The 26937-nt window shown below is 35.2% G+C and overlaps 1 protein-coding gene across 1 annotated transcript in view; it reads left to right on the forward strand.

The window, feature by feature from the left end:
• KYNU (kynureninase) overlaps nt 1–26937 on the forward strand; it is a 100680-nt gene that overhangs the window by 31959 nt on the left and 41784 nt on the right. Inside the window, exons 6-9 of the mRNA XM_057550916.1 lie at nt 8583–8644; nt 10186–10257; nt 11464–11538; nt 14714–14860. Coding sequence (XP_057406899.1) covers nt 8583–8644; nt 10186–10257; nt 11464–11538; nt 14714–14860 — 356 coding nt within the window. The remainder of the gene's footprint in view (nt 1–8582; nt 8645–10185; nt 10258–11463; nt 11539–14713; nt 14861–26937) is intronic.

The following is a 26937-nucleotide window of genomic DNA, read 5'->3' on the forward strand; positions in this document are numbered from 1 at the left end:
ACCTGGGAAAGGAAACAGACATCCAGGTCCAGAAATCACAGAGATAAGATCAAACCAAAGAGGTCCACACCAAGACACATTGTAATTAAAATGTCAAAAAATAAAGAGAAAGAGAAAATCTTAAGAGCAGCAAGGGAAAAGCAAGTAATTACATACAAGAGAACTCCCATAAAACAGTCAGCTGATCTTTTCAGCAGGAACTCTGCAAGGCCAGAAGGGAGTGGTGTCACATATTTAAAGTGGTGAAGAAAAAAAAAAAAAAAAAAACTACGACCAAGAATACTCTACCTGGCAAGACTATCATTCAAATTTGAAGGAGAGATAAAGAGTTTCACAAATAAGCAAAAGCTAGAAGAGTTCAGCACCACTAAATCTGCTTTACAAGAAATATGAAAGAAACTTCTGTAAGTGGAAAAGCAAAGGCCACCACTAGAAATCTCTCTCTCTTTTTTAATGTTCTTATACAGTATTCATTTGCTCTGTAACAATTCACATTTTAAATAGTGCTTCCTGACAACATGCCAGCTGGCTCTTCTTGAAAAGGGGCAATAAGGATAGCAATTCACATTTAAGGTGGTGATATTACCAGACCACACTAGAAGGGTAAGCAGAGATCCTCTGGGGTTGGGGGGGGTGGTGCTGTGGTGGGGAGGATGTTGTCTAGGGTAGAGGGTTTGTAAGGGAAGGAAAGAGGAGAGGTTGGGAGAAGGAACACCCTTGAATTTGCAGAAGTCATTACTCTATCTAAGTAGTGGTTATATTGGCTTTGCTGGTAACCCCATGTAGGGAGAAGAGGAAGAAAGGAGCACTTCTTATCTTAGATGTTTGGTTGGGGGGTTGCCTGCGAGGAGAAGGAAGTTTAGGGACACATTTGACAAGAGACCAGCACCCACACCAATCAGGTGAAGCTTGCTCAGTCTTCAACCACCATTTACATCCTCTGTACTGGCTGCAGGAGGGAGAGGAAACCTCAAGCTTTTGTACTGTGTTTAGCAAGGAGACATTCAAACTTATTATAGTCAAAGCAATCTAAGGCAGTTTGCAAACATACCACAAAGAATTTAGGGGCATTGTTTTTCTAGCTTCTTCTTATGTATTTCTGGGAGTCACCCCAGCATAAATATAGTCTTCTGCCCCAATCAACCCCCCCAAACCAGATCCTCAGTAAACAACTTTGCATTTTACTCCTGCCCAAAGTGGCTGGCTTCCCAGAAAGGCTCAACATGGTAGAGAACCAGGCCTAGATGGCCTGGCCCAGGTTGCAGGACTACTGCCCAAGTTCAGGTATTCAGTCAACTAAAAATTAGTCCTTAGAATTCTCTATTAGACTAAAATCTCACTGGTAAAGGCAGGGAGGACACAGTTCAGTCCATAACATATTCCCTGGTGAAAACAGAGTTAAATAAATGTTTATCCACCTCTACGCTAACTTAGCTCCCAGTATCTAGGCAGGAGACTAGAAAAGTCTTCTCTGCGATATTTGGGCAACCTGAAGGTTCTGACATGGGTTTTCATAGCACGACAAACCCCACCACATGCACAGTGGGGAACACAGCGGGTGCTTAACACACCCCAAACTACCAGACTTTAAGGAAAACCTGTTTTTAGTTTATGAACTATATGAATGTGTAACCTGTTCCATTCAGCAAGTTAAAAAAAACAAACAAACAAAACACTCCATTGAAGGGTTGCAAGCAAAAGCAACAAGCTCTGTTTGCTGCTAGTTATTATTGAGTAATCATTACACTACACACATTTCTGTTTTATGTGGTTATATTATAGGATCAGAAGATTGGCTTCTAGTTTAAGATAACACATTAAGTACAAACTGAAAATGCTCCCTTCTATTCCAAAAACAGAGAAATGATAGAAAAAAATTTAGATTAACAAACATATAGCAACACTAAAAAAAATTAAATAGAAATTCCTACTGATCAGAAATATAGCAATTGCTGAAGAAAGAAGCAGTTGAAAGCCGGAAGCACAATATCTGGGGGGTAGTGCATGGAGCCAGGAGTGTGTAGGGCCTGAGTCCAGGACTCTCACAAGAAGCCCCAGGGCGAATCTGCAGAGCCCTGGATGCTTGGGGCTCAAACTCAAGGCCAGAACCTTGTCAGCCAGGGTGGGTAAAGGTGAAAACATAGCATCTCCTGCCAAACCAGTCAGGATCTTGGGAGCACAGAGCATTTGATCAGACTGCCAGCATTATCCAGAGGAGTGTATATTCTCATGGAGGAAATCCCCACCTGAACGATACTGGACTACATTTACAGATGTATTAATTAGTTGTTTGACAATGCTTTCATTTATGTTCATTTTTTAGATGCCTATTATATTCATTCAAATGCCTAACATGCAAATTTTTTAAAAAACTGAAAAAAATCCTGCATTAATTTGACCTGAGCATGTATGTTTTCCTTAGATGTGGACTGTTTCTTTCTTTGCTAGATTTGCTTTCAGAACATAAATTGCATTCTAATCCTATTATTTTGTGATTAGTATTTATCATCCTCTAAAGAGGAGTTCAGATGTTTATATACAGGCCAGGGAAGTGGTAAGGCTATCATTTAGTGAGATTTATTTATGAAGCCCATAAAACCTGCAAAAAGATTTCCTTTGATCGTTTAAAAGTTTATAGCTCTATTGCAACTTATTAAATGTGCATGTGTTTCATTGCCCAGCAAATACACATATGTCAGAATGATCACTGAAATTTCAAACCAGCCCACCTCTCATTATGATTACTAAGGAAATTTAAAAAAAACAACAACTAAATATTCAGATTTATTTAGATAAGTAAGAAGATTGAGCTTACTAAAAATGTTTAAAGAATATTTATCAGTTCTAGCTTTAGGGATTTTTGTGTGCCTTTGAAATACCATACAAAACTGTTAACGTATGGGACAAACTTCATTATGTTTTCTGTGATTTTTGTCCTTGAATGTTGTATAAATTAAATTACAGTCATTTGATCCTAATTACACGGGATATAAAAATAACAATTATGTCTTGAAATGGGCAAAGTCACATTTGTACATATGAAACTCAATAAACAGTATATGTATTGTTTATTTTATATATATATATATATATATACAGTATATATATATTCTCAAAGTTTCAAGCCTTAATATGACAAATGCATTGTCATATTTTATTTGAAATATTGTCAGTGCATTAAACTAAATCTTTAGTTTAATGATTAGTTTACTAAATGTTTATTTTGTTCTCTACAATTTATGTTGTATCAGGAGAAATATTTCTACTTTTTTTTGTTGACAGTATCTGCAAAAGTATATTATGAGCAATATTTTAAAAGCTTGTTTTCGTTTTTAACTTTCAGTAGCTATTATCTACCCCCAAATTTCTTTACTTTTAAAATTGTATATATTAGTCCAAGAAACGGTTCTTAATTTAAGTTGAAAAATGAATGAGTTCACTTTGTTCGATTTAGTAGGAACTGATTCTTTTAGAAGGTATTGTGTGTCTGTTCATGTTTATTTTCTTTGCTGCAAATCCCATGCAGGTTCCCTTTTGCCTTGGTTACTAGTAAGTTCTGAGAAAATTTGGTAGAGTTTGAAGTAGCAAAAACATTTAATAGCTCCTAATTTGTTTCTCATCCGCATATATAGTACTGTTGCAATTTTTAAAAATCATTCTTTCTCACATGTAATACAAGAAACCTAAAATCCTCTTTGGAAGTAGATATTGTATAAATCACAAAATAAATTTTAATATTATGTGGTAACTACAGAAGAGAGCAGCAGAAGTCAAATTGATTTTTGCTACTTGTGGGCTGTCTAAATGTGTCATGAACAAACAGACAAGTTGTATATTTTGGACTATGACTGAATCTTCCAGGTTCTTAAAACCACAACCTGTATTTTGCCATAAAGTTTCTCAAAAAGAAGTAACAGGAGTATAATAAAAATTATTATGTGTACAAATTGATAGAGTGGATAGAGAAGTGGAAGAGACAGTGAGCAACCCTATTTATTCATAGACATAGAAAAGAATTTCCATTTCAGATGAGAAGAAAAACCATTAATAAAACATTTTATATGGAGCTAACAATTCTGCAAAACATGGAATAACTTTCCCTTACAGTTAATGTCTTATTATCAAGTTGATAGAAATAGAATTGCTGAAGAATATTATTAGTATTATTATTAAGCCTACTTCTCCCTGGGTACCTAAACATCACAAAGGGCTAGATACATACATTTCGGCCTATAAAAATGTTGTAATGTGAACATAAATTTGCTTTATGAAACTTGTGGTTGACCCTCAGAGAAGCACTAATCCCTGGGAGCTCTCTCCAAAGTCATAAATCCTCAACCACACACTAGCCACCTCTAAGGCCATAGGAATTTGCTATTTGAAAAACAGAGTGGAAAGTTCTCAGACTTAGCCTAACTACAAACCTTACAACAAAATCCACAATTAACATTTGCATCTGCTTAATAAAATATACAGAACATGGTATGGCAGTTATGAGATCCATCATTAACCTTCTTATCAAACACTAAGCAGCCTGGAACCCTGTCGACCTCACTTTGCAAAATATTTGAAATTAAATGAAGATTAGAAAGATTCAGAGGGATGTTGGTAATGAACATGGGCTTCCTATATTTGACTTACAGGGGGTGGATAATGTACACAACACTTCCAAATGCTACCTTGAACAAAGATTTTAATTAATATTTTTTTCTAAGAGAGGGTAAGATTTTGTCTCCTACTTCCTGTGAGACCTTAAGCGAGTTAGTTCAATTCTGTGCACATCAGTTTCCTCATTGATAAATATGGAAATCAAAGTAGATACCTTATCAAGTTACTGTGAAGATAATACAAGTTACATTAGAAGTGTTGGCACATAATAAGGGCTCAATAAACATTAGCATGCCAGGCATTGAGATAAGAAGGCAGTACCTGTACGTAACTTTCACCTTCTGGTAAACAAAAAGTTATGTTCAATAAATAAGCAAGCAAGAAAGCACTCTTCAAATGAGAACCCTGGCTCACACCCATCTCAGATGAAGTAATTCAAATTTTTACATTTACTGCAGTGAGTTTTATATGATCTTCTAAAATAAAGACTCTTTCAAATTCTGATAAGTTTTCACGAAGTTTTTATAAAAACCTTGGCCTCCAATAAATTTGCCCCCGATACGTGTAGTTCTTTCTTTTATTTTTATTTTTTATTGAATTTTAATCAGATGAATGGATAAAGAAGATGTGGTGTATACATATATAATGGAATATTACTCAGCCATAAAGAAGCATGAAATAATGCCATTTGCAGGGATGTGGATAGACCTAGACCATATTATGCTTAGTGAAAGAAGTCATACAGAGAAAGACAAATACTGTAGGATATCACCTATGTGGAATCTAAAAAATAATACAAAAGAAGGTATATGCAAAACAGAAACAGTTACGGATGTAGAAAATAAACAAGTGGTTGCCAAATGGGAGAGGGAAGGGGGAGGAGCAAATTAGGGGAGTTACAAACTACTATGTATAAAATAGATAAGCAACAAGGATATATTGTATAGCACAGGGAATTACAGCTCATACTTGTAGTTATTGATGTTTCAACATTATTTCACAAAAAGTTCTTGGGAGAAAGAAAAGGTACAAAGAGAAGCAACTTGAAATAATTTCAGCTTGCCTTAGAAAAAAGATTTTTGTCTTATGGAATGCTGATAATATTGAAATATCTTAAAACAACAAATGTTGATTTCAGAAATACATATTGGACCAAAAGAGGTAGGTCAATTAGGTAAATTTCCTTTGGAAAATAGGCTAAAAATCAGTCTGACTGGTGGCCCTTTCATGTTAACAACGCTTGATTCTTTTTTTTTTTTTTTAAGGGTTACAGCATCCTTTTTTTTTTTTTAATATATACTCTTGCAGCTGATTTTTTTTTCTTTTTTTTTAAATTTTATTTATTTATTTTTATTTATTTATGACTGCGTTGGGTCTTCGTTTCTGTGCGAGGGCTTTCTCTAGTTGCGGCAAGCGGGGGCCACTCTTCATCACGGTGCGCGGGCCTCTCACTATCGCGGCCTCTCTTGTTGCGGAGCACAGGCTCCAGACGCGCAGGCTCAGTAATTGTGGCTCACGGGCCTAGTTGCTCCGCGGCATGTGGGATCTTCCCAGACCAGGGCTCGAACCCGTGTCCCCTGCATTGGCAGGCAGATTCTCAACCACTGCGCCACCAAGGAAGCCCAACAACGCTTGATTCTTTAGTGCCTTTAGGTCATATTTGGAATAAACATTTCTGTTAATGTTCTGCAGCATTAATATTTGCACCATCCTTATATATACATAGGTACGCACGCACACGTTAAGTACACCGAACCTCTCCTTGACAAAGTTCATTAGCAGGTGAGGAGGGCATTTTGTGAAGAGCTTAATTGAATTTAAAGTGTGCCAAGGCGGGATAATTTTTGCGGGCAGACAAATTATTCAAGTCAGTGAGGGATTATGTACAAAGAATTGATCCAATGTTAGCATGCCACTGCAAGTGAGGGGAGGAAAGGCCACGTGTATGTCTAGGTTAATTCAGCCTAGCACTTGTGGTTCATCACATTCCATGCAAGAAAAATTTTAGGTGATCCAAAATGAACACTATTATTTGAAGGACTAACATTCCTGAGGGATGAATAATTATTTTAATCAGAAGGTAATCATTAAGCAAAAATGGAATGCCTGACCTTGTATAGAAAGTCTCCCTCCCTTCCTGCCTCTTGCATTTCTTTGTTTTCATTTTGTGAAAAAATTTATGAACTTTCTCCTCTTTTGTTTTCTTCCCATCACATTCTTTCAAATGCTTTTCTTTCTACTAATTCTGCTTTCTCAGTATGTTTGGGGCGTGGCTCCCCCACGGATACCAAAATAGGAGGATGCTTAAGTCCCTAATATAAAGTGAGTCGTGCCATGAATACAGTCTGTCCTCCATATCCGCAGGTTTCATATCCACAGATAAGGAGGGCCAAATGTATTATTTTTTCCTTCCTTTTCTCCTTCCACGCTCCCTGCCAGAATATTTTTTACTAAAATGAATAGTGTTCAGAAAAGATGTGTGTAAAGAGCTAACAGGGAGTTAAGGGTTATATAAGATTGATATAATAGATAATGTTTTGTTTTAGAAATAACAGTAAAAATTCATACCATAATGCAAAGAAACAAATAAAATAAAGCTTGCAGCATTTCTTTCACCATATTTCAAAAAGACTTTTATACCGTAGGAGAAGACATATGCCCCTGTATACAAATTAAGCTTTCTAGTATGTTTGAGACATTTTATTTAGTGCTAGGAATGCAGAATGAGGTTGTCGTTATTGTCCCTTGACTTGAGACACTATTCACCTTACAATGACCAGAGATACATCTCTTAACAGCCACCATTTATTCACCAACCTTGCATTCAAATGGGGAAATCCATCCATCAAATGCAACAAAAAGTTTTTCTTGACTAAATGAAGACACAGGCCTTTCCTTAAATGGCTATGTTGAAATATAAATTCCCAAGTTATACACTTACTTCCAGTGGCCTCCCCTCAAGTGAACTTAACCTAAAATCTATCTATTAATTAGATTAATTATTCTACTTACTGTCTATTCTTTTAGTAAAAATGGGACTCTATCAGAAGTATCCCATTGGATACAAAGTGCAAGACTTGTATGATGCATTTTCTCTAACACCTAGTACAGCCTTACAAACATTAACGCTCACAGCCCATTTTTCTCAGTGATAGTAAAGAGAAATTATTCTTATTAAACAGGTCTAATTGCCTTTAAGAGACATCATAAGAACTAAAAATAGGGAAAGTATTATTATCTTTGTTATTGTGCTCTGAGTTCTTAAGTATTCAATGTATGCTTTGTCTCTGGGTCTGTTTCCAGTGGCAAAACCCTTGTTAACAGGAATTAGATCAGATTATGATTGTGTAGTGGATATCTTAATTTTGTGTGTTTTCTTCATCAGACAATACATATCTAATTTTAATTATCTTATATCAGTGTGTATAAATAAACCCCAGAGCTATTTAGCTCTTTGTACTTTGCTCGTAGCTCTTTTGTCTTATGAACTACAGTATTGTATATCTCACTGTAATAACAGTGAATTATGTTTAGCAACATTGCCTTCTTTTATTAAAGGTGCATTTTAATTTGATGTTAGAAACAACCAGCTTTAAAAATGTGATGGGCTTTCATTTCTTTTTAGATTCCTTTTGGAGATACACTTACCACAAAAATGTACTCTGTGGGAATTTGGCAACCTAGCTGACGATAGGATAAATCATTTTTAGTTTAGCAATGGCTTCACTATTATGTTATTATTATTTACCATGTCAAAAAGGAAATATAATTTTTAGCTAGCTATGTGCATGCATATGAGACCAGCTATCGTTTGATAAAATGAGTCAAGTGGGAAAACTTCCATTTCTTTGTGATGACACATCAAATGTGTCCTTATCTCTAAAAACATTAAGGATGAAGGAGTGATAGTTTGTTTTTCCAGGTACCCTTAGAACTAATAGAAAAATCTAAATTATGATATATTTATTTTGCAGGAGCCAATGAGAAAGAAATAGCCCTAATGAATGGTTTGACTGTTAATTTACATCTTCTATTGGTAAGCTTCCTTTTCCACCAATGTTTAGTATACACTAAACATTTAATTCATGAGCATTTGGAGGTTTACTTATTTAAAAATAAGTTTTGAGGTTGTTTTCATTTCTACCAGGAAATGCTGGACCATGATAGACTGGCTTCTTTGTAACCATGGGAGAGTTGACTTTTGCAAAGAGCTTTAGAATAATGAATAGCTCTTATCTCAGAACATAAGGAATAAGAGTCACAGTGGGTAAAAAGCAAAACTGCTGCACACACACAAAACAATGATGTACGAATGGTAGCAAACAGTGAGCTTTTCAGAAAGACAGTTTTCCAATATGCTGGGCTTTAGCAGAGTGGGACTATGGATTAGTATGATTTTGTAGACTAATTTTGGGGGAGTAGATTAAAAAAGAATTAGAAAATAAAACTAAATTGGAGAAAAAGGACCTAGTACCTTAAATGAGTCACTGTGTTTAGGTGTTTCTTACATCCTAAGAACTTAATAATGTGTATGTCTTAGAATGTCAAATATATTATTGATTTGAAATATGGTACCTATAGTAATTGTTTGATGCTATGAAAAATTTGTATTTCATTTTTAACTGAGATTCTGAAAACATGTCTACAGGACAAAGATGCACACTTAAGATACTGATATTTTATTTTGATAAAATATAGACATGATTATTAAATATGCCTGAATGAAAGTACTTGTGGAGTATGTTAACTATGATGGTAAACAGCACAGTTTTCAGTTCAGACACCTCTGGCTTGCCTCCCAGCTAGGCTACTTAATACCTGTTTGACTTTGGACAAGGGTTTCGGCATTTCTAAATCTTAATTTTTTCCTCTGTAAAAATGAGGATGATAATACCTACCTCGTACATATGAAACATGATAATATGTGAAAATTGCTTTAGCACCCTGGCCAGTGGTCAACATCCAATTAACATTAGTAATCATCCTTATTGTTATTACTGTCAGTCAGTATTGCTTCTCTAGGAACTGTGTGGAGAAATGAGAAGGCCCCACTGAACACACAAGCTACTTCTCCCTGGTGTCTCTAGAAATGCCAAATGTTTCATTAGGGCAAAGGTACTTTTAGTTGGACCTAAAATTATATTTCATAAAATCATAAAACTGTAGAAATCTTATGTACTAGAAACCAAATCTGCAGTGCTAGATAAATCAATATAAATAAAATATACACAGAACATGATATTTGTCTCATAATAGAGAAATTGCCATTAAACACATTGGGAAGTTAATTTTTCAATTAACATTTAAGTAAAGTTTGAGAATGTGTTTTTATCTGATTCACATTTTCTCCCAAATTTGCTTTCCTATTGATAAACATAATGAGCAAGTATCTTCTTCCGTTTTAGAATTTATTGGAAACAAGGCTAATCAGAGACGGTACCTTTGACAGACATCTAGCTGTGTAATTAATTAATGCCTTTAAAATGCTGGAGATTATAAAATGAAAGTGTGGTATAAAATGAACAAATGTCTAAGTTGTGCATTAACGCATTTCTCAATAAATCCATTTCATTGCAGTTATCGTTTTTCAAGCCTACGCCCAAACGGTATAAAATTCTCCTAGAAGCCAAAGCCTTCCCTTCAGATCATGTAAGGATTCTTCAAATAATATTTATATTCTTTCTACTCTTCCTAAAGGAGCATATCATTTGCCTTACTTGAATGTTTATTCACTAGTCTTTTCCAAGTAACCTTATAATAAAAAGATGTCAAATGCTTTTGATTTATGCATTTCTTTATAGATTGTAGCTTTATTTCTTTTGTTCAAGTAAAACATGTGTTAAAGGAGGAAAGCATTGAATGGGAACATTGATTTATTAGTCTTATTAGACACTGAGCAAACCGCTGGTCTAAATCAAGTGCGGTTATAAATGTTTTATTAATTCTTGTTGCTGTTTTATTTTATGGAATTAAATTGATACATATACCAGTATTTAACCTTTTAGGTACATAAAGTAGGAATATAAACATTTATTTGTCCATTTGTTTTCATAGCGCACTAGCATAATTATCGGTGCTTTATAATTAAAAAAACGTATTAAGGACTAAAAGAATTTCTTGAGGTTCAAGAAAAAAAGTCATACTACTTTTTCAGGAATCACAGTTGGTAAGAAATATGATTGTTCCAGACACAGACACAGACACAGATAAAAGTATATTGCAGTTTTAGTGCTGCATTTCAGTTTTAGTGTTGGAGAAACTTGATTTCTGTCTTTTCTAAGTATTCTGGCCCACACCTTGTAATTTTAAGGCACTTAATTAATGCAAATTAATAACCATGATCTTACTAAAAAGGATCAAACCCCTATCTTGAAAAACTTCAGGGTTCCTAAAATTTCTCGTTCCCATTTATATCTTGGGCTCTCAATGAAGGGAACTTCTTGATGTCCTTTTCTTTTACTAGCTTACTCTTTCTAGGACAAGCCATTTCTGTACTCTCTGTTGGAGCCTAGCAAGTCCCCACTGCTCACTTTGGTTATTTTGTAAACTCTGTTTTGACTTGCATTAGATGATTTAATATCTTATTCTAAAAATCTCTTGTACTCCTGAAGTCTAGATGACCCCTACATTTCTATCCATTTCTAATATTTTGTATTTCAAAGAATGTTCAGACTGTTGCATGTAAATTATGTTAAGCAATTCTTCTCTGATATATTCTGTTTAGTCACTTTTAACCTTGACCTTGAATTTAATATAATAATATGCTTTTGTTGGTATTTTATTATTTTTTTCTGAGTTATTTCAATGTACTTCTGTACACTGGACTTGATTTAATAAATCATCTTTCTTTTCCAGTATGCTATTGAGTCACAGCTTCAACTTCATGGACTTAACATTGAGAAAAGTATGCGGCTTATAAAGCCAAGAGAGGTATATGAGAAAGATAAATAAATATTCATCATTCTTCTATTTGGTATTGATTTTTTTTCTTCATTTTCTTCAAAAGTTTATTATCTTCATTACTTTAATGGAAGTTTCAAGAAAGTATAAAAGGCCTATACTCTGTTACTGTTAGGTCATTTTGCTTAAAATAGAGAATTAACTCAGAAGTATATTTATTTTAATTTTTCAAGGGCTATTACAAGCAAACTACTTTCCTATTTATACCACTGGAGTCTGCCATATTCTTCAGTGGGGTGGGAGGAGATGACAAATTGCATACATCATTTTCAATTTTAAATGCCATTGCCTGTGGGTGCCATTGAAATCATGTTAAAAATTAGTGATACTTGTTGAAATTGAATGATGCCTATCTTTTATGCCCCTCCTAATCTAAGGATCAAATATTTTCCTCTGAGCTTGGCCTGGGGTATAGAAAGGGATGTGGTGTAGCAGAAAAAAACTAGGCTTAGAACCTCGCTATTACTCCCCAGGGAAATCCCAGACCCACCAACATACTGGGTATGTGACTTTCTGAGAGTTACTTTATCTCTGAGATTCCTTTATATTTAAACAGACAACAAAGGAAATACCTAGTCAGGCTTGACCATATGTTCAAGGTCTAAAATACTGTGCACTTTACATTAATAAAGATATAAGGCTAAGTTGTACAGGTTTTGACCTATAAACCCAGCATCTTGTGTAATTTTGGCACCAAGAGATCCACACAGAATAAGCTTTAGGTTTCACATATGTATGATGCTCCCAGGCTGTTAAACCAGTGTTTGAACATTTCTTTCTTTTTTTTTTTTTTTTTAAAGGATTTTCTTATTTATTTATTTATTTATTTATTTATTTATTTATTTATTTATTATTTTTGGCTGTGTTGGGTCTTCGGTTCGTGCGAGGGCTTTCTCCAGTTGCGGCAAGCGGGGGCCACTCTTCATCGCGGTGCGGGGACCGCTCTTCATCGCGGTGCGCGGGCCTTTCTCTATCGCGGCCCCTCCCGTCGCGGGGCACAGGCTCCAGACGCGCAGGCTCAGCAATTGTGGCTCACGGGCCCAGCTGCTCCGTGGCATGTGGGATCTTCCCAGACCAGGGCTCGAACCCGTGTCCCCTGCATTAGCAGGCAGACTCTCAACCACTGCGCCACCAGGGAAGCCCCCTGAACATTTATTTCTTTCAACCCAGAACTAATTTGAGAAATTAAAGGTCTACTCTATTCACTTCTATTTGCCAACATGCAATAAATTAATGGAATAGAAAGTTCTCACAGCTTTGGAACAATATCTGTTTCATATGTTATACATAAATTGCTTATTTCCAGCAAAAATGAGCATAGCCACTAATATATCACAAGTTTTTACTTTAAAAGTGACAAGTGGGGACTTCCCTGGTGGTCCAGTGGTTTAGAATCTGCTTTCCAATGCAAGGGACGCGGGTTCGCTCCCTGGTCAGGGAACTAGGATCCCCCATGCTGCAGGGCAACTAAGCCCGCCCGCCGCCAACTAGAGAGAAGCCTGCACTCCATAACGATAGATCCTTCATGCCACAACGAGGATCCTGCGTGCCGCAACCAGGACCCGATGCAGCCAAATAAATAAATAAATAAATAAATAAAACGAAATAGGGAACAAACTTACAGTTACCAATGGGGAAAGGCGGGGGGACAGGGCGGAGGAGAGGGATAAATTAGGAGTTTGGGGTTAACACACACACTACTATATAAAAGGTAGATAACCAACAAGACCTACTGTATAGCACAGGGAAATATACTCAATATTTAAAAAAATAAAAAAATAATAAAAGTGTCAAGTGTTGTATAGCTGTATGAGTTAATCATAATTTGGAGACCACTCTTTAGCATTACTGGATTAGAGCACATCAACATGAGAGAGGACCATATCTATCATTGAAAAATATATTTCTTATTTGCTTAATACTGATTCTGTAAAGAAATAAAGTATTAGTATATATAACACTTTCCTTACTTTTTTTTTTGAAATTATGGTAGACAAACTGTATTAGCTTCCTCTAAGGGAAAAAAAGAGTTTGGGGTTATGATATTATTAATTTTACTCTGAATTTTTTCTTAGAATCACTGAAATCCTTCTCTTTATGTATAAAGTATGCATCACTTAATAATTCAAAGATTTCATTGTCAATCCTATTTTTATAGATCATCATTTTGTAAACAGGTCTCAGACTATAAGCAGAAATTAGAGTATTATTATATTTGTGATACATATTATATATGCCTAATGTGGGATACAGTAACTGGCAAATAGTAAGTTACCAAAAATTAAAAATAATTGAAGGAAAATTCATTAATGCCTTAATGAGTTTTCCCCACATATTAATGTAGTTAATGATGCTTTGACTTCATAATCATGTCAGATTTAGCACTGTAGAAAATTCATGAAGACTTCATAAAGAGATGAGAATTATCAGGATACAAATAGACTATGTGTACCTAGCTGAGTTATTTTCACTCAAGTTGTTTATAAGACCAAATCTAAATTCATTCACAATTTTCAGAAAGTCACTGATCATTATTAGTCTTAGGTGGGGAGTTGTGGGGGAAAAGTAACTTTGATAATATTGAGTTTTATTGATATTTTCTTCATGTTTGGATCTTGATCTTTAGATTGGTGTGGAGGAGATTTTACTCTTAAACTAATAGAAAATATTGGTTAAGTTACACTCAGATGAATGATGTATACGTGCCTTTTTTTTCTGGAAAAAAATGATATTAGATTGATAAGTAAAATACTAATTTCCAACAAATTTGCCTTGACATTTAATATTTTATGGACATCCTGTACTTTCTGGTATTTTATTTGATGGGAATAAGAAGGAAACAATCTATAAGTATGTAAATAGTAAAGATTAAGTGAAAAACTGAAGAATAAAATCAAGCAGTAGGGTTTTGCAAAGATACTTTATAAACCTCTTTTTTTACTATTTTATTATCATTTCTTAATAACAAAAAGCATATTCAAATACATGCTCTTGCCCAATTTTTGAAGATTATTAATCTGAAAAAAATTATCTTTGATTTTTCTTATGGTAGGAAAGATCTCAAGGTGAATTTTAGATTGGGAAATGTAAAGGGACAAATTTGTTATTGTGGATATAATGTAACTTGTACCTAACGTGACTTTAGGGGGAAGAAACACTGAGATTAGAGGATATGCTTGAAGTAATTGAGAATGAAGGTGACTCTATTGCAGTGATCCTGTTCAGTGGTCTGCATTTTTATACTGGCCAGCTCTTTAATATGCCTGCCATCACGAAAGCTGGACAAGCAAAGGTATGTACGTCATTTCCTCCTTTGCCCCTTGTCCAGAACCTCACTCTAGAGGAGTATTCAACTGCACTTCTAGTAAAATACCTTTGTTTGTGTCTGTGTAAAATTATTTAAAGAGTTTAAAAAAAGAGTAAGATATATATATGTATGATATATGACATATATAATATATTAAATGTATCTTAAAAATATATATATATTTTGCTTTAGGCATCTCTGTTTAAACCTCTTTTTGTCACTTCTGTGGTCTTACCTCCTTATTAGCATCTGCTCTCCCAATGTCTACCTCTAATCAGTAGTATAGGTGAGCTTCCTGTAAGTGATGTCATTGGTACAGAGCTGCTCAGTCAGCAGGAAGCAGACAATACTTAGGATAGTAACTATATACTAGGACTGTTAGAAGCTCAACTCTGGTGCTTTGTCATACTATAACTCATTCTATATATAATTCATACTCATTAACCCTATGTACCTGAAAAAGGGGAGATGGAGAATAAAAGTTTATCAGTAGATGGAGTTTTACCCAGTTTACTTTAGGAAGCCATTATACTGCCTATAACGAGCAATTTTCCCTCAATACTACTGAATAACACTTACATAGTTTACTATTGTGAAAGAGTAACTCTTTATATATAAGTGCTTGTAAGAAAGTGATTTTAGTATTTGTTTGCCTGAAAAAAAAAAAAAGAAATCAGAGGAACAACATTAAACAGTTACAATTTGTATTTAAAATCTTTAAATAACAGTTCTATTTGATTCAGCAATCAAATCATGTATTTAAAAAGGTGACAACTGATTATACTCTGAACATTAATAAGTTATGGGATTAATATACATGTGATATCTAGTTAATATACTCAGTTATTGAAGCGAATGAATGGAACTAATGAAAAGAAATTTAGCACCGTTATCAGCAGTCTCTAGGAATTTCCAACCAAGACTTCCAACTGGTTTAATGGGTAACTGTGAAAGTGGTGCATTACGAAAGATATAAAGATAATGTCTTCTTAATTTAGATATTAAATGTTAAGCACCAAAATAAAGGGAGGCCAATAAAATATCATATTTTAAAATGTTATGCAAGTAATCAGAAGTCCCTGATTGCCTTAGTATACATGCATGTCTCATTAAACTTCATAGAAATGAGGCAGGATGGTAAAGAAGAAAGATCATGGGTTTTGGAATCACTCAGTCTGAAATTCATATCTTGGCTAGGTCATTTAATTCTTACATGATCTCAAGCAAGCTAGTTATTTGACTTTTCTGAGTTTCTGTTTTCCAAACTGTTAATCTGGGATAACAGGACCCACTTTATAAATGCAGTGTTGATTATGAAGAGTATACAGTATCTCTTGGATTGTACACATTCTACTGTTAAATGGTGGTTCCCTCCCGCCTTCCACTGTCCTCAACAAATATGAAGTTATAGAAAGTGGCTTAAATATACATTTTCTTTCATTTCCCATTAAAAAGCAAAATAAACTTGTTTAGTAGATGTTATACGTAATTCTTATTCTTAACTACGTTGCTTACTAAAACCATTTTTAGTATTTTGCACGCTTTCTTTCACGTAAAAAATATGGTAAGTGCCTAGCAGGTAAAACTCTCATTGAGTTTTCAGTCAAAGAAAGGAAGGTAGGAATGAGCAGTTCCATATAAATGTAACTGCAAAGGAGTGATGGATACTATGTGAGTGAAATGGCGATCTAGCAGACTTCAATTTATCCATTATCAAAGTTATTTTAACAGACATTTATACTCTTGCTAGACAATCCCCTCCATTCTCAATGGAGATTTAGAAAAATTCTTTATAATGTAGACTTACATAGCTCTCTTGGGTGGTCTATGAAGATAAAGCTGAAGAGAGAGACAAAGAGAAAATTAAAGGTGTCAATCAAGAAGGAGTTGGGAAATTCGAGGGGAAAAAAAGCCATAAAAGAGCCACTGTTAGGAACAGCTAAGTGACATAAAAAAGACAAAAGTTTCCAGAAGTATGGTTGGAACCAAAAATGATGGATTAATAAAAGTCAACAAGAGTAGATTTTGAAGTAGAAACTTCATATGAAAGGGAAGTGGGGATAGGAATTTTGAAAAATATATTAAAGAAATACATGTATACCAAAAAGAGCACAAATCATAAGTGGCTTGATGAGTTATTTTGAACCCTTATAGCCATCACCCACATCAAGAAACTTCTAGAACATTTATAACACTCAGAATCCTCCTTCTCCCAAATACTGCCTATTACCTCCTCTCCAAAGGTGTACCACTCTCCTGACTTCTAACCATATATAAAAAATATATATGTATATAAAATATATATATATAAAATATATATATAAAAAATATATATAAAATATATATAAGCTTTGCCCATCTTTGAACTGTATATGAATGGATTAACATATATTCTTTTGTGTCTTGCTTATTTGCTATTATATTTGTGAGGTTCATCCATATTGTATGTAGCAGTTTTGCCTGTTTTTCTTTTCACTTCAGTATATTATTATAGTGTATGAAATAGTTCACAATTTATTTTTTTCCATTCTAATCAGAATAGATATTTGAGTTTCATTTCCATTTGAGGGCCATTACAAAAAATTCTACTGTGAACATTCTTATAAATTTCTTTGGGTATGCCTTCATACCCATTTCTGTTAAATATATACCTAGAATAAGAATCCTTGGAACATAAAGTATGTATATGTTAAATCCTAATCAACAATGCCAACTTTCCAAAGGTTTGTATCAATTTGTCATATACTCCCACTAGCATGTATGAGTTTCTGTTGCTCTTCATTCTCACCAATAGCAAATCTGATTAGTTTGTAATAATAATTCACTGTAGTTTTAATATGCACTTCTCTGACTATTGATGAGGTTGAGGATCTTTCAAATGTGTACTAGCTGTCTCAGAATCTTCTTTTATGAAATGCTTATTCAAGTGTCTTACCCAATTTTGTATTTGGTTATCTGTCTTTTTGTTGTAAGTGGTATAGAAATTCACTCTGATGGAAAGAGAAAATACAAGATTTCTAGTGATCATCTAAAGGGAAAAATAAATTAATTAATAAAAGAACAGTTGGTAGGATGGCTCTGACTCACATAATGAATTTAGAGAATGCTGAGACTTTTTTTAACTGAGGAGAAGCCCTGGGATGGTGACAAGTGTGAGAGGCCAAGGAAAATTAAGCATAAGATCAGGCTAGAGAGCCATATTATAAGGGAAGGCCAGCATGTGAAAAGAGACATCAGTTTGAAGACACACTTTCATATTTTGTCTTAGAAGCCATCTACTTAATTTTATATTATTGGCCAACCTACCATCTTGGAGCTCTGCCTTACTTCTATATTTATATATTTTTCATATACTATTACTTATTTCTACTAATAATTTCTTTTTGTCTACACTCACTGAATGTTCCCCATTGTCCTTTGAATTACTATCCCTAAAGATTTTTAACCACTGCCACGACTCAGCTCTCACTGTCAAGTAAAAGCTACAGGCTACTCACACACTTGAAAATTGTTATTTATGAGCATCTGCCTATTACACCTGGAAGTTCTATATGCACCTTGAGATCAGTATGTTCCAGATTTGTCTCCCTCCAGAATATCCCTACTGTTTGTTTCATGCCACCATCCTTTGAGACCTTTAGACTCAACTCTGACATTTTCCTGTTCTTTACCTTTTCAACCAATCACTTCTTAATTCTACCCTCTCAGGGTTAGTCTTTCCTTTAGTATTCCTGAATCACTTATGAAGGTTTTCAGCTGCAAGAAACAAAATCCCAGAGAAAAATTAGCCAAAGATTAGGGATTTATTTTTCTCACCACAGAAGACCTGAGGCAGGAGGCTGCTAGGATGCACTCAGCAACTGAGTAGTGTTTGTGTGACATCTCCAGGGCTTTCTTAGATTTTCTTCAGTCTTTTCATGTCATGGTCACAAGGAGAGTTGTCCCAAATCCAGATATCACAATTCTATTTACAGCAGAGTGAAAGACGAAGGGAGAAGTAGCAGTACAGCTTTACCTGTCCCTTTCATCCAAAGTGCAAAGTCTTTCCCAGAAAAACCTAGCAGTTTCCTGTTTATGATTCATTGCCTTCTGAAGTAGTAGTTTCAAAGAAGCATGAGTAAAGGAGTTTTTAGCTTATATGGCCCTATAGTAGAGAGAGGCTGAGAAGAGGGGTTGGGGTTAACTTACCGACAGTACTTCTTGCATTTTCCAATTACACCCCCGTGGAGCATCACTGTTTCTACTGTTTCCCTCTTTCCTCTTCTAGCCCTCTTTAATATTTTTCCTTTTTTTCTCCCTTCCTTCCTTCCTCCCTCCCTCCCTTCTTTTTTTCTTTCTTCTATTTTCTTTTTTGCCTCATTTCACAAAACATTTGAAAAAAATTCGTGGAAAATTGATTAGGCTCCATAATGAAATATAAAGAGAGCGAAATAAAGAGAAAATCTATATCATCTGGTGAAATGAATAGGCTCCCCACAAATTATAATTTCTCAAGTTGAATTATGATAAGAAATAGGTAATTAGAAATTATTGTCAATGGAAACTCTTGGTGTATAAGGTAGACTAAGTCTTGGTAACAATTAAATAGAGCCATAAATGCCTTCACTGTGATAGATGTTTTTTTCTTGCTCATGCAGCACTCAGGGATCAGCTTTCTCCAGTGCAATGATTCAGGTTACCAGTGGTTCAGGGTTGTATCCTATGGCTGTCATACCCTAGAGCTTCTGTCAATATTCAGCCAAAGAAATGGGATAAGCGGATTTAAAGGGGAACACTAACATCTTAAAAACATTAGCTTAACAATGAAAAAATTTATTTCCACTTGTATTCCCTCGACTAACACATGGTCATTTTTGGGAAATTAAGTATATTTGTGTGCTTAAGAAGTTACAAGCCTTGCCACACCTGGAATTCAGGCATTTTTGGTTGCTGATGGAGTAGGATACTTATTCTGAAATGCAGTATAGCATTTGCATTAATGAAATGTTTAGATAGTAGAGACAGAGCCAGACCTGGCCTTGAACCCACATCTTTCCATTAGTTTCTAGCATAGTTTAAATGGCTTAATTCATTTACCAATATGACTTCATTTCTCCACTTAACAAATGGGGAAGGTAATAGTGCCTACTTCATTGGTTTGTTCTACTGAGAAACCAGTGCATTGTAAGTAATCAGTAAACGTTATCAATATATAAAAAAATCACATTGGCATATCCAACCTACAAAAAAATAATGAATCCTTAGAAAGTGAAATATTCAGAACTTTAAACTAAAGACTCTCATTAGACACTTCTACTCTAGATTATAAAAGAAAACAATAATCTAAGCGGCATGGTTAGGACTCAATAGACTGGACTGAAAACTTTAAAGTCTGGGTAATGGACTGATAAAAATTTCAATAATCTTATCCCTAAAAAAACTCAGTGCCAACTGCTTGCATTCTACCTTCCCTCTCCAATGCCACATAAAATGGCCTACAGCACTCTGGAATTCATGGTGCCTGGCAGACAGTGGTGCCAAATAAATATTTTTTGAGTGAATGAATGATTGATTCCCTTATTTATCACATCTTTTATACTATATTACTCTACCTTATATGGATGCTGGCATGTTAGTTTTCTTTTAGCCTACTGAAAATTGAAATGCAAATGACAGCCAAAAAGAAGACTGAATTTTGTAAACCTGTGCTTTGCTTTATTAGCTTCTACCTTGTTATGTGCCACTCTCTACTGGGTATGAGTACAAACATCTCTTAGACCTAACTATAAGGTGCCTAAATTATTAATAAATAATAATCACAATTACAGCCCACACAATTTAAAAACAAAATGAATTAATTCTGGATCTAGAACATTAGACGAAAGCAGAAATATGAATAAAGACATCATTATAAAAAAGAAAGACATATTTTAGCTTTAATATCATTTAATAAAAACTGAGGTATCTAAATAACACTCATATATAAATGGTCACCTCACTGATCCATCCATTTATCTTCAGGGAAAGTTTAAATTATTGTTAAAAATATTTTCAGACTTTTGCAGGAGACAAATGATTGATCAAGCCTCAAAATTCAACATCATCTTGGCTGAGCTTCTTCTAGTACTGAAGATTGGGAGTCAAGTCTCATGGACTATTACAACAGAATAATATCAATAATACTTGCATGAGATATTAGGATTTGAGCAATCAATCAGTTAGGAAAAATCAGTACCCAATACTTTTGTATATAACTATAATATAAACTGGCATGTTGTATGAAATTTTTATGCATAATAAATTAACCTTTTCCAAAAAGGTTTAATATTGAGATGTTTAATATTAAGTAATCTTTACTAGAAATCATACTAATACAGCCATTCTTTCATTAAAGTCACTGCCAGTTCACCAAATAGGATCTTATCATTAGCGCATAAAAAGAATCTTGTCTCTATATTCTCTATAGTAGAGCGATACGCATTTGAATTTTTTATACATTCTTTCTATCAGTAAATATTTGAGTAGTAAATTATAATAACGGAATTCTAAATAAGAATGCCTAATTTAGCCTGGAGTGTCAGCCTGACCTTCTTAGGGAAGATGAGACAAGAGCCAATTCTAACATTATGAGTAGGAGTTAACTAGGTAAAATCCCCTCCAGGGTGCGGACAGTATGGTGGAGCCATTCTAGATAGTTTTAAAAAATGACAGAATTACAAGGAAGCAAATATTTCAGTATAATTTGATTGTAGAAAAGATTGTATAATTTGATAGTTAGAAAAGATATAACAAGAAATGAGTTTATAAAGCAGACAGAGGCTGAGTAAAGAAGGGCCCACTAAGCCATATTATACATCTTGAGCTTCTCTTTAGTGACACAGGTAGCCATTAAAAGCTTTTAGACAATGAAAGAACTAGGTTTTGTTTTAATTTTAGAAAGATATTCCCTGCCTACAGGAATGGGTAGGAATTAGATGAGTAGGCAAAAGTAAAGAGTCAGTTGCAGTCTCTATGCAAGAATTTTAAAACTCGCTATCACGATACAGTTCAAAAGATAGGGGTACCAGAGAGCAGATCCATTTCATACTACATGAAATATTTTTCTGATCTCCTAAGAGATTGTTCTTATTTAATCATATCGTCCTATTGTTATTAAAGACAGATTTTGTATAACCATCAGAAATGAAGGATCTATACTGAGCTCTTGCTGTCCCACCCAGATTTGGTTCTAGCCACAGAATCCAAGGATTAAAAATATATATATATATATATATATAGAGAGAGAGAGAGAGAGAGAGAGGGAACAGAGACAGGCAGAAACAGAGACAGAGAGACAGAGAGAGAGAAGGGAAAAATGACCTAAAGTTTAGATGGAATGTCCCATTAACTATACGTCATTTACTCTGGGAATAGTGAAGGATTATTCTGTTTAGAAATATAAAGTAAACTATCCTGTTTATCCAAGCAGGAGCCTGGAGTCAATAAGTCAAAATATGTTGGTAAGGATCAGTGCCCAAGAATCTAAAAATTTTGAGCTGTCTCTTAAGAAGTTTCCATCAGATGTCTTAATTTAAGCTTTTCATTAAATGGACCATGTGAGAAAGACTGATTAATTCTCAACAGAAGAGAAATTTGCACTCAAGATGTTTTAGAATTACAGATTTGAGAAAAGCAAGACTCCCAGTTGTCAATCAGGATTGTTGCTTTGGCAACCACTCTCATCAAAGCCATGGTGGACAATTATTTCTCCAGATCTAGCCTCATCTAAACCCAGGGTCCCCCAGGTGAAATATTATATTTATGGTTTTTTTTAGATGATATGCATTTTATAAAATACTTAAGTTGTCTTAGACCCAGGCTAAAACCCATATTTTTCATGCCACTTAACCAACAAAAGGAAGGCTGATTTAAGTCTTTGTTAAGCTGAAAAATGAAAGTGTTCCAACATGAAATGTACACACCCGTTTTAATTTATTCACTAATCACCATAAGAATGGAAAGGAAAAAGTGTGTCTCATGGCAATCAAGGTAGGTGGAATTTCAAAACACCCCAGAAAAAAAAATCCCCAATAAAATGTGAGAGATTTCTCTTAATGGCCTTCTTCATGATCCCCTTCTTTAAGAAATGTTTTTTTAAATTAATTTATTTATTTTTGGCTGCGCTGGGTCTTCGTTGCTGCGTGCGGGCTTTCTCTAGTTGCAGCAAGCGGGGGCTCCTCTTCATTGCGGTGCACCGGCTTCTTACTGCGGCGGCTTCTCTTGTGGAGCACGGGCTCTAGGCGCGCGGGCTTCAGTAGTTGTGGCTCGCGGGCTGTAGAGCGCAAGCTCAGTAACTGTGGCGCACGGGCTTAGTTGCTCCGCGGCATGTGGGATCCTCCCAGACCAGGGCTCGAACCCGTGTCCCCTGCATTGACAGGCGGATTCTTAACCACTGCGCCACCAGGGACTTCCCCCCCTTCTTTAATCAGTCAAATTATTTATGCAAACAAGATTAGGGATATCAAAGTTGAGTTGAAGAGACAATGTTCATTTTCCTAGCAAATTAACTTAAGTAAGGTGGTAAACAAAGAAGATAACTATCACATTGTCTATAAAAAGTAGCTTTAAGGGAAGAAATTTGAGTGACATCTTCAGAAACTATCCCATAAGCTTCTTTGCAATATTATCAAGTTCAGTATGTAAGTAAACTTAATAATATAAGCAAATTTGGTTGAGAAATTGACCATTTAGATTGGCATAGTAATCACTAGAAAAATATCTTATGGAAGAGTGTACTTTCATTTCCTATCTAAATGGGGCTCTCTTTGATAAACAGTATCATTCTCATGTGATGGATAAATTAAATAGTTGCTTTAATGCCAGTTTATAACAGGATAGGTAGATAAAAGTAGATATGTAAAGGGTTAAAAGTCACCACCCATCCAAAAAGTAACTGCCCATTGTTGGGAAGGTTGTGATTAGGCCCATGTATCTCCTATTTGATCCCTTGCTTCATGTCTTTCCCAATTATGACCGTCATTCTTCTACCATTTGTGGAATAGATTCAAAACCACTTCAGCCTTTTATGATTGTGCATGTACCTAAGTTATCAGTATCGTATTTTCCTCTGCTCTCCTTCACATACTAATAGTTAAACTAAACCAAATGTGTTGAATGTTTTCTTCCAGATGTCATACTTTCAGTCTCCAGGCCTTTATTCTTAGCTTTCCTTCCTCCTAGAATTCCCACATATGAAGATTCTGTTCCTCCAGCTCAGCTCAACCACTACCTGCTTCACAGGTTATGATCTGTCCACGGGATTTGCTTTGTTTGACCCTCTTTGTATACGCAACATGGTACATTAAAAAATTTTTTAATCACATGCCAATAATGACATATCAAGTGATTTCATATAAAAACTCCTAGTTTCAAATTACAGGTTTGGCAACACTAGACCATCTTTCCTGTAGGATAACAAGTGGCAAGCCTGAATCATAGCTCTGCCCATTAGATGGGACTTCAGTTCTTCAACACAACTCCTATTTCTACCTACTGACCTCAGCACTGAAGCAGAATGACAGCTGGTGTATATATTTCTGCTTACATAGCAGCATTCTTACAAAAAACGGTAAAGTGGAGTATTTCTTATAGGCCCAACTCATATATTTCTTGACTAACTCCTGTAGAAACATGAGGGGGTGATCCTTGACCTACATCATAAAATTTTTCTTGCTCCTCTGTGTCAGGCTAAATCTATCTTCCTGCTGTATTTCCATAGCATGATGGAAAATGTATTATTGGTCCTCTTTTGCAGTATCTTCTAATTATTTCTATGCCTATCTTAACTATGAAATTTAGGAAGCTTTTGTCAGTAGTGTGTTCAATGACTGATTGAGGGTGGACCCTACAAACTTCACAGGCTTATACTAGTGCTTTACACATACCTAGTCATTTATCATTAAATGCATACCTGTTTGGCCAGTGAATGGATAAATGTGTGTTATCAGCAAGAATGGATTAGGCTGATTTTATGGATCACACATTGCATAAAAGACATAACTGTGCTCCCATTTAATTAGAATCAGAAAATTCTGAAGAATTACTTATAATGGTCAATTGCTCTAAAAATCAAAATACTTGTAAAACTTGAGTTCTTTTTCAAACTCCATTTCTACTCTTTGACACACTTAGGGCATGCAGACTGCTCCATTAAGTTATTAAATATTAAATGAACTAAATTAAGCTTGAAAAATTACCTTGAGCTATTTTTCCCATCTTGAGTATCTGAAATAAATCAAACAAACTATATTTTGTGTGAGATCCTTGCCAGCTGGAGAAAAACTCCAGAAGAGAACAGTGTTAGTTGATTTGTTTTATTTTTCTTCTTTGGTTTTGTACTTACTTCTGACAATAAATAGAGGAGACAATTGCTGTTTTTTCCTGGTAAAAGAAATAGCTGAAATTTACTCTGGAAAGCACACTCTATTAGATAGTAAGACATTTCTACCTGTAAATTACACAACACTTTAGGGTCTCAAGGTTTTTTTGGGGTTTTTTTGCTTTTCCTCTCTCTCAAATCCTTTACTCTTTCTCCCCATGTAGCTGTTAGCTCTTAGCTCTGTCTCAAACCTTCTTAACTGATACCTCCCTCCTTAAATTTCACTAGCAAAATGCTCCTAATGCTCCCCACTTTCTATTTCTCATCTCTGGGTTTGCCAGTCTCATCAATATTTACGTTTAAAAAGTCAGGCTAAAAGGATGAATATAGTTTCTGCAATAGTGCTTTGTACAAATGTGAATAATACTAGGTGCTGCTGATGACCTACTGTGCTTCAGGCACTTGGCATGTAGTATTTACAATATTCTCAGCTACCCTAATAGGGAGCTTATCCCATGGCTCAGTTGAGGAAACTGAGTCCAAGAGAAGTTAAGCACTTGCTCAAGCTGACTTAGCCAGCCAGTAAAGGTTAGACTTGGAGTCTGGCGCCGATACCATACCTCTCTTTCCACTATATTTTCTCCTTTTATATTTGTAGACTGATTGTGTAATGGCAAAGAGGTCTCAACATTTGGAAAGTCAAAGAAAATATATATAGCCCTCTTTCTTGGTTATTTTTTTCCATGGGAGCCTGAAACCTTTGTCTTTATGGTTGATGTAACTGTCTCTTCAGTTTAGAGAATATTGAAAACCACAATTTTTACTTTGCCCCTAGATGTCAAGTATAAAGAACAGAATTATTGCTGAATAAGATTCTATTCAGTGCCAGCATTCAATAGTGGCCCAACTCAGAACCTCTAACCCACTCCTCCCAACCGCTCTCTTTAAGAGATGCCGCAAGACACTGGTGGGTCTTCTTCTGATGGGTCTCTTAGGTAGTTCTATTGGCAATAGCTCCCACCAACGATGGCCCCATTGTCATTCCTGTTAGCAGCTCTTCAGGGCCTTTAGATGTATTTGCAGGTGCCCTCCCTCTAATTAAGAGCTTACAAACTCCTATATGACTGGGAAGCTAATCTACATGACAATAGGGAGAATTTCAACAGGAAGCCCACTGAACCTTCTAATGGTAGCTGAGTTGCAGAGTACTCTCAAGAAATTTCATTGTTTCACAGGTATATTGACCCCTCACTTAATATCAGTTTCCAGGATTTAAGAGGGGGAAAGAGAGAGAGAGAGACAGAGAGAGCGAGGGAGACAGAGAGAGAATAGATTAAGAAAAACCCCACTGTGTCTGTCTTTAAAGAATCATATGGGACATAGAGACATATAAATAGAAAACTGCTTTAGACTGTATTAATGCTTGACAAGGGTAAAAACAAATCCATGAAAGTGTCTTAGAAAATCAATCCAGTCTAATACCACAGAAAACAGAGTTATACATGCTCCAATTCATCTTACCTTACGATTGGGTCAAAACCACATATTGCAAATTGACTCAAGAGGAAGTCAGATAGTGTGGGGAAAAATTCCCACTCAAGTTCGGAAGCTATCATTTTCCTCCAGGCATCTGTTGATAGAACTAGGGGACATAGCTATTAGGACATAGCTAGTATTCCAGACTCTGGTTGCCAGTGTTCCCCATGGGCTACCTGGCCTGCTGTGT

The sequence above is a fragment of the Balaenoptera acutorostrata genome, chromosome 8 (genome assembly GCF_949987535.1).
Source record: "Balaenoptera acutorostrata chromosome 8, mBalAcu1.1, whole genome shotgun sequence".
Taxonomy (NCBI): Eukaryota; Metazoa; Chordata; class Mammalia; order Artiodactyla; family Balaenopteridae; genus Balaenoptera; species Balaenoptera acutorostrata.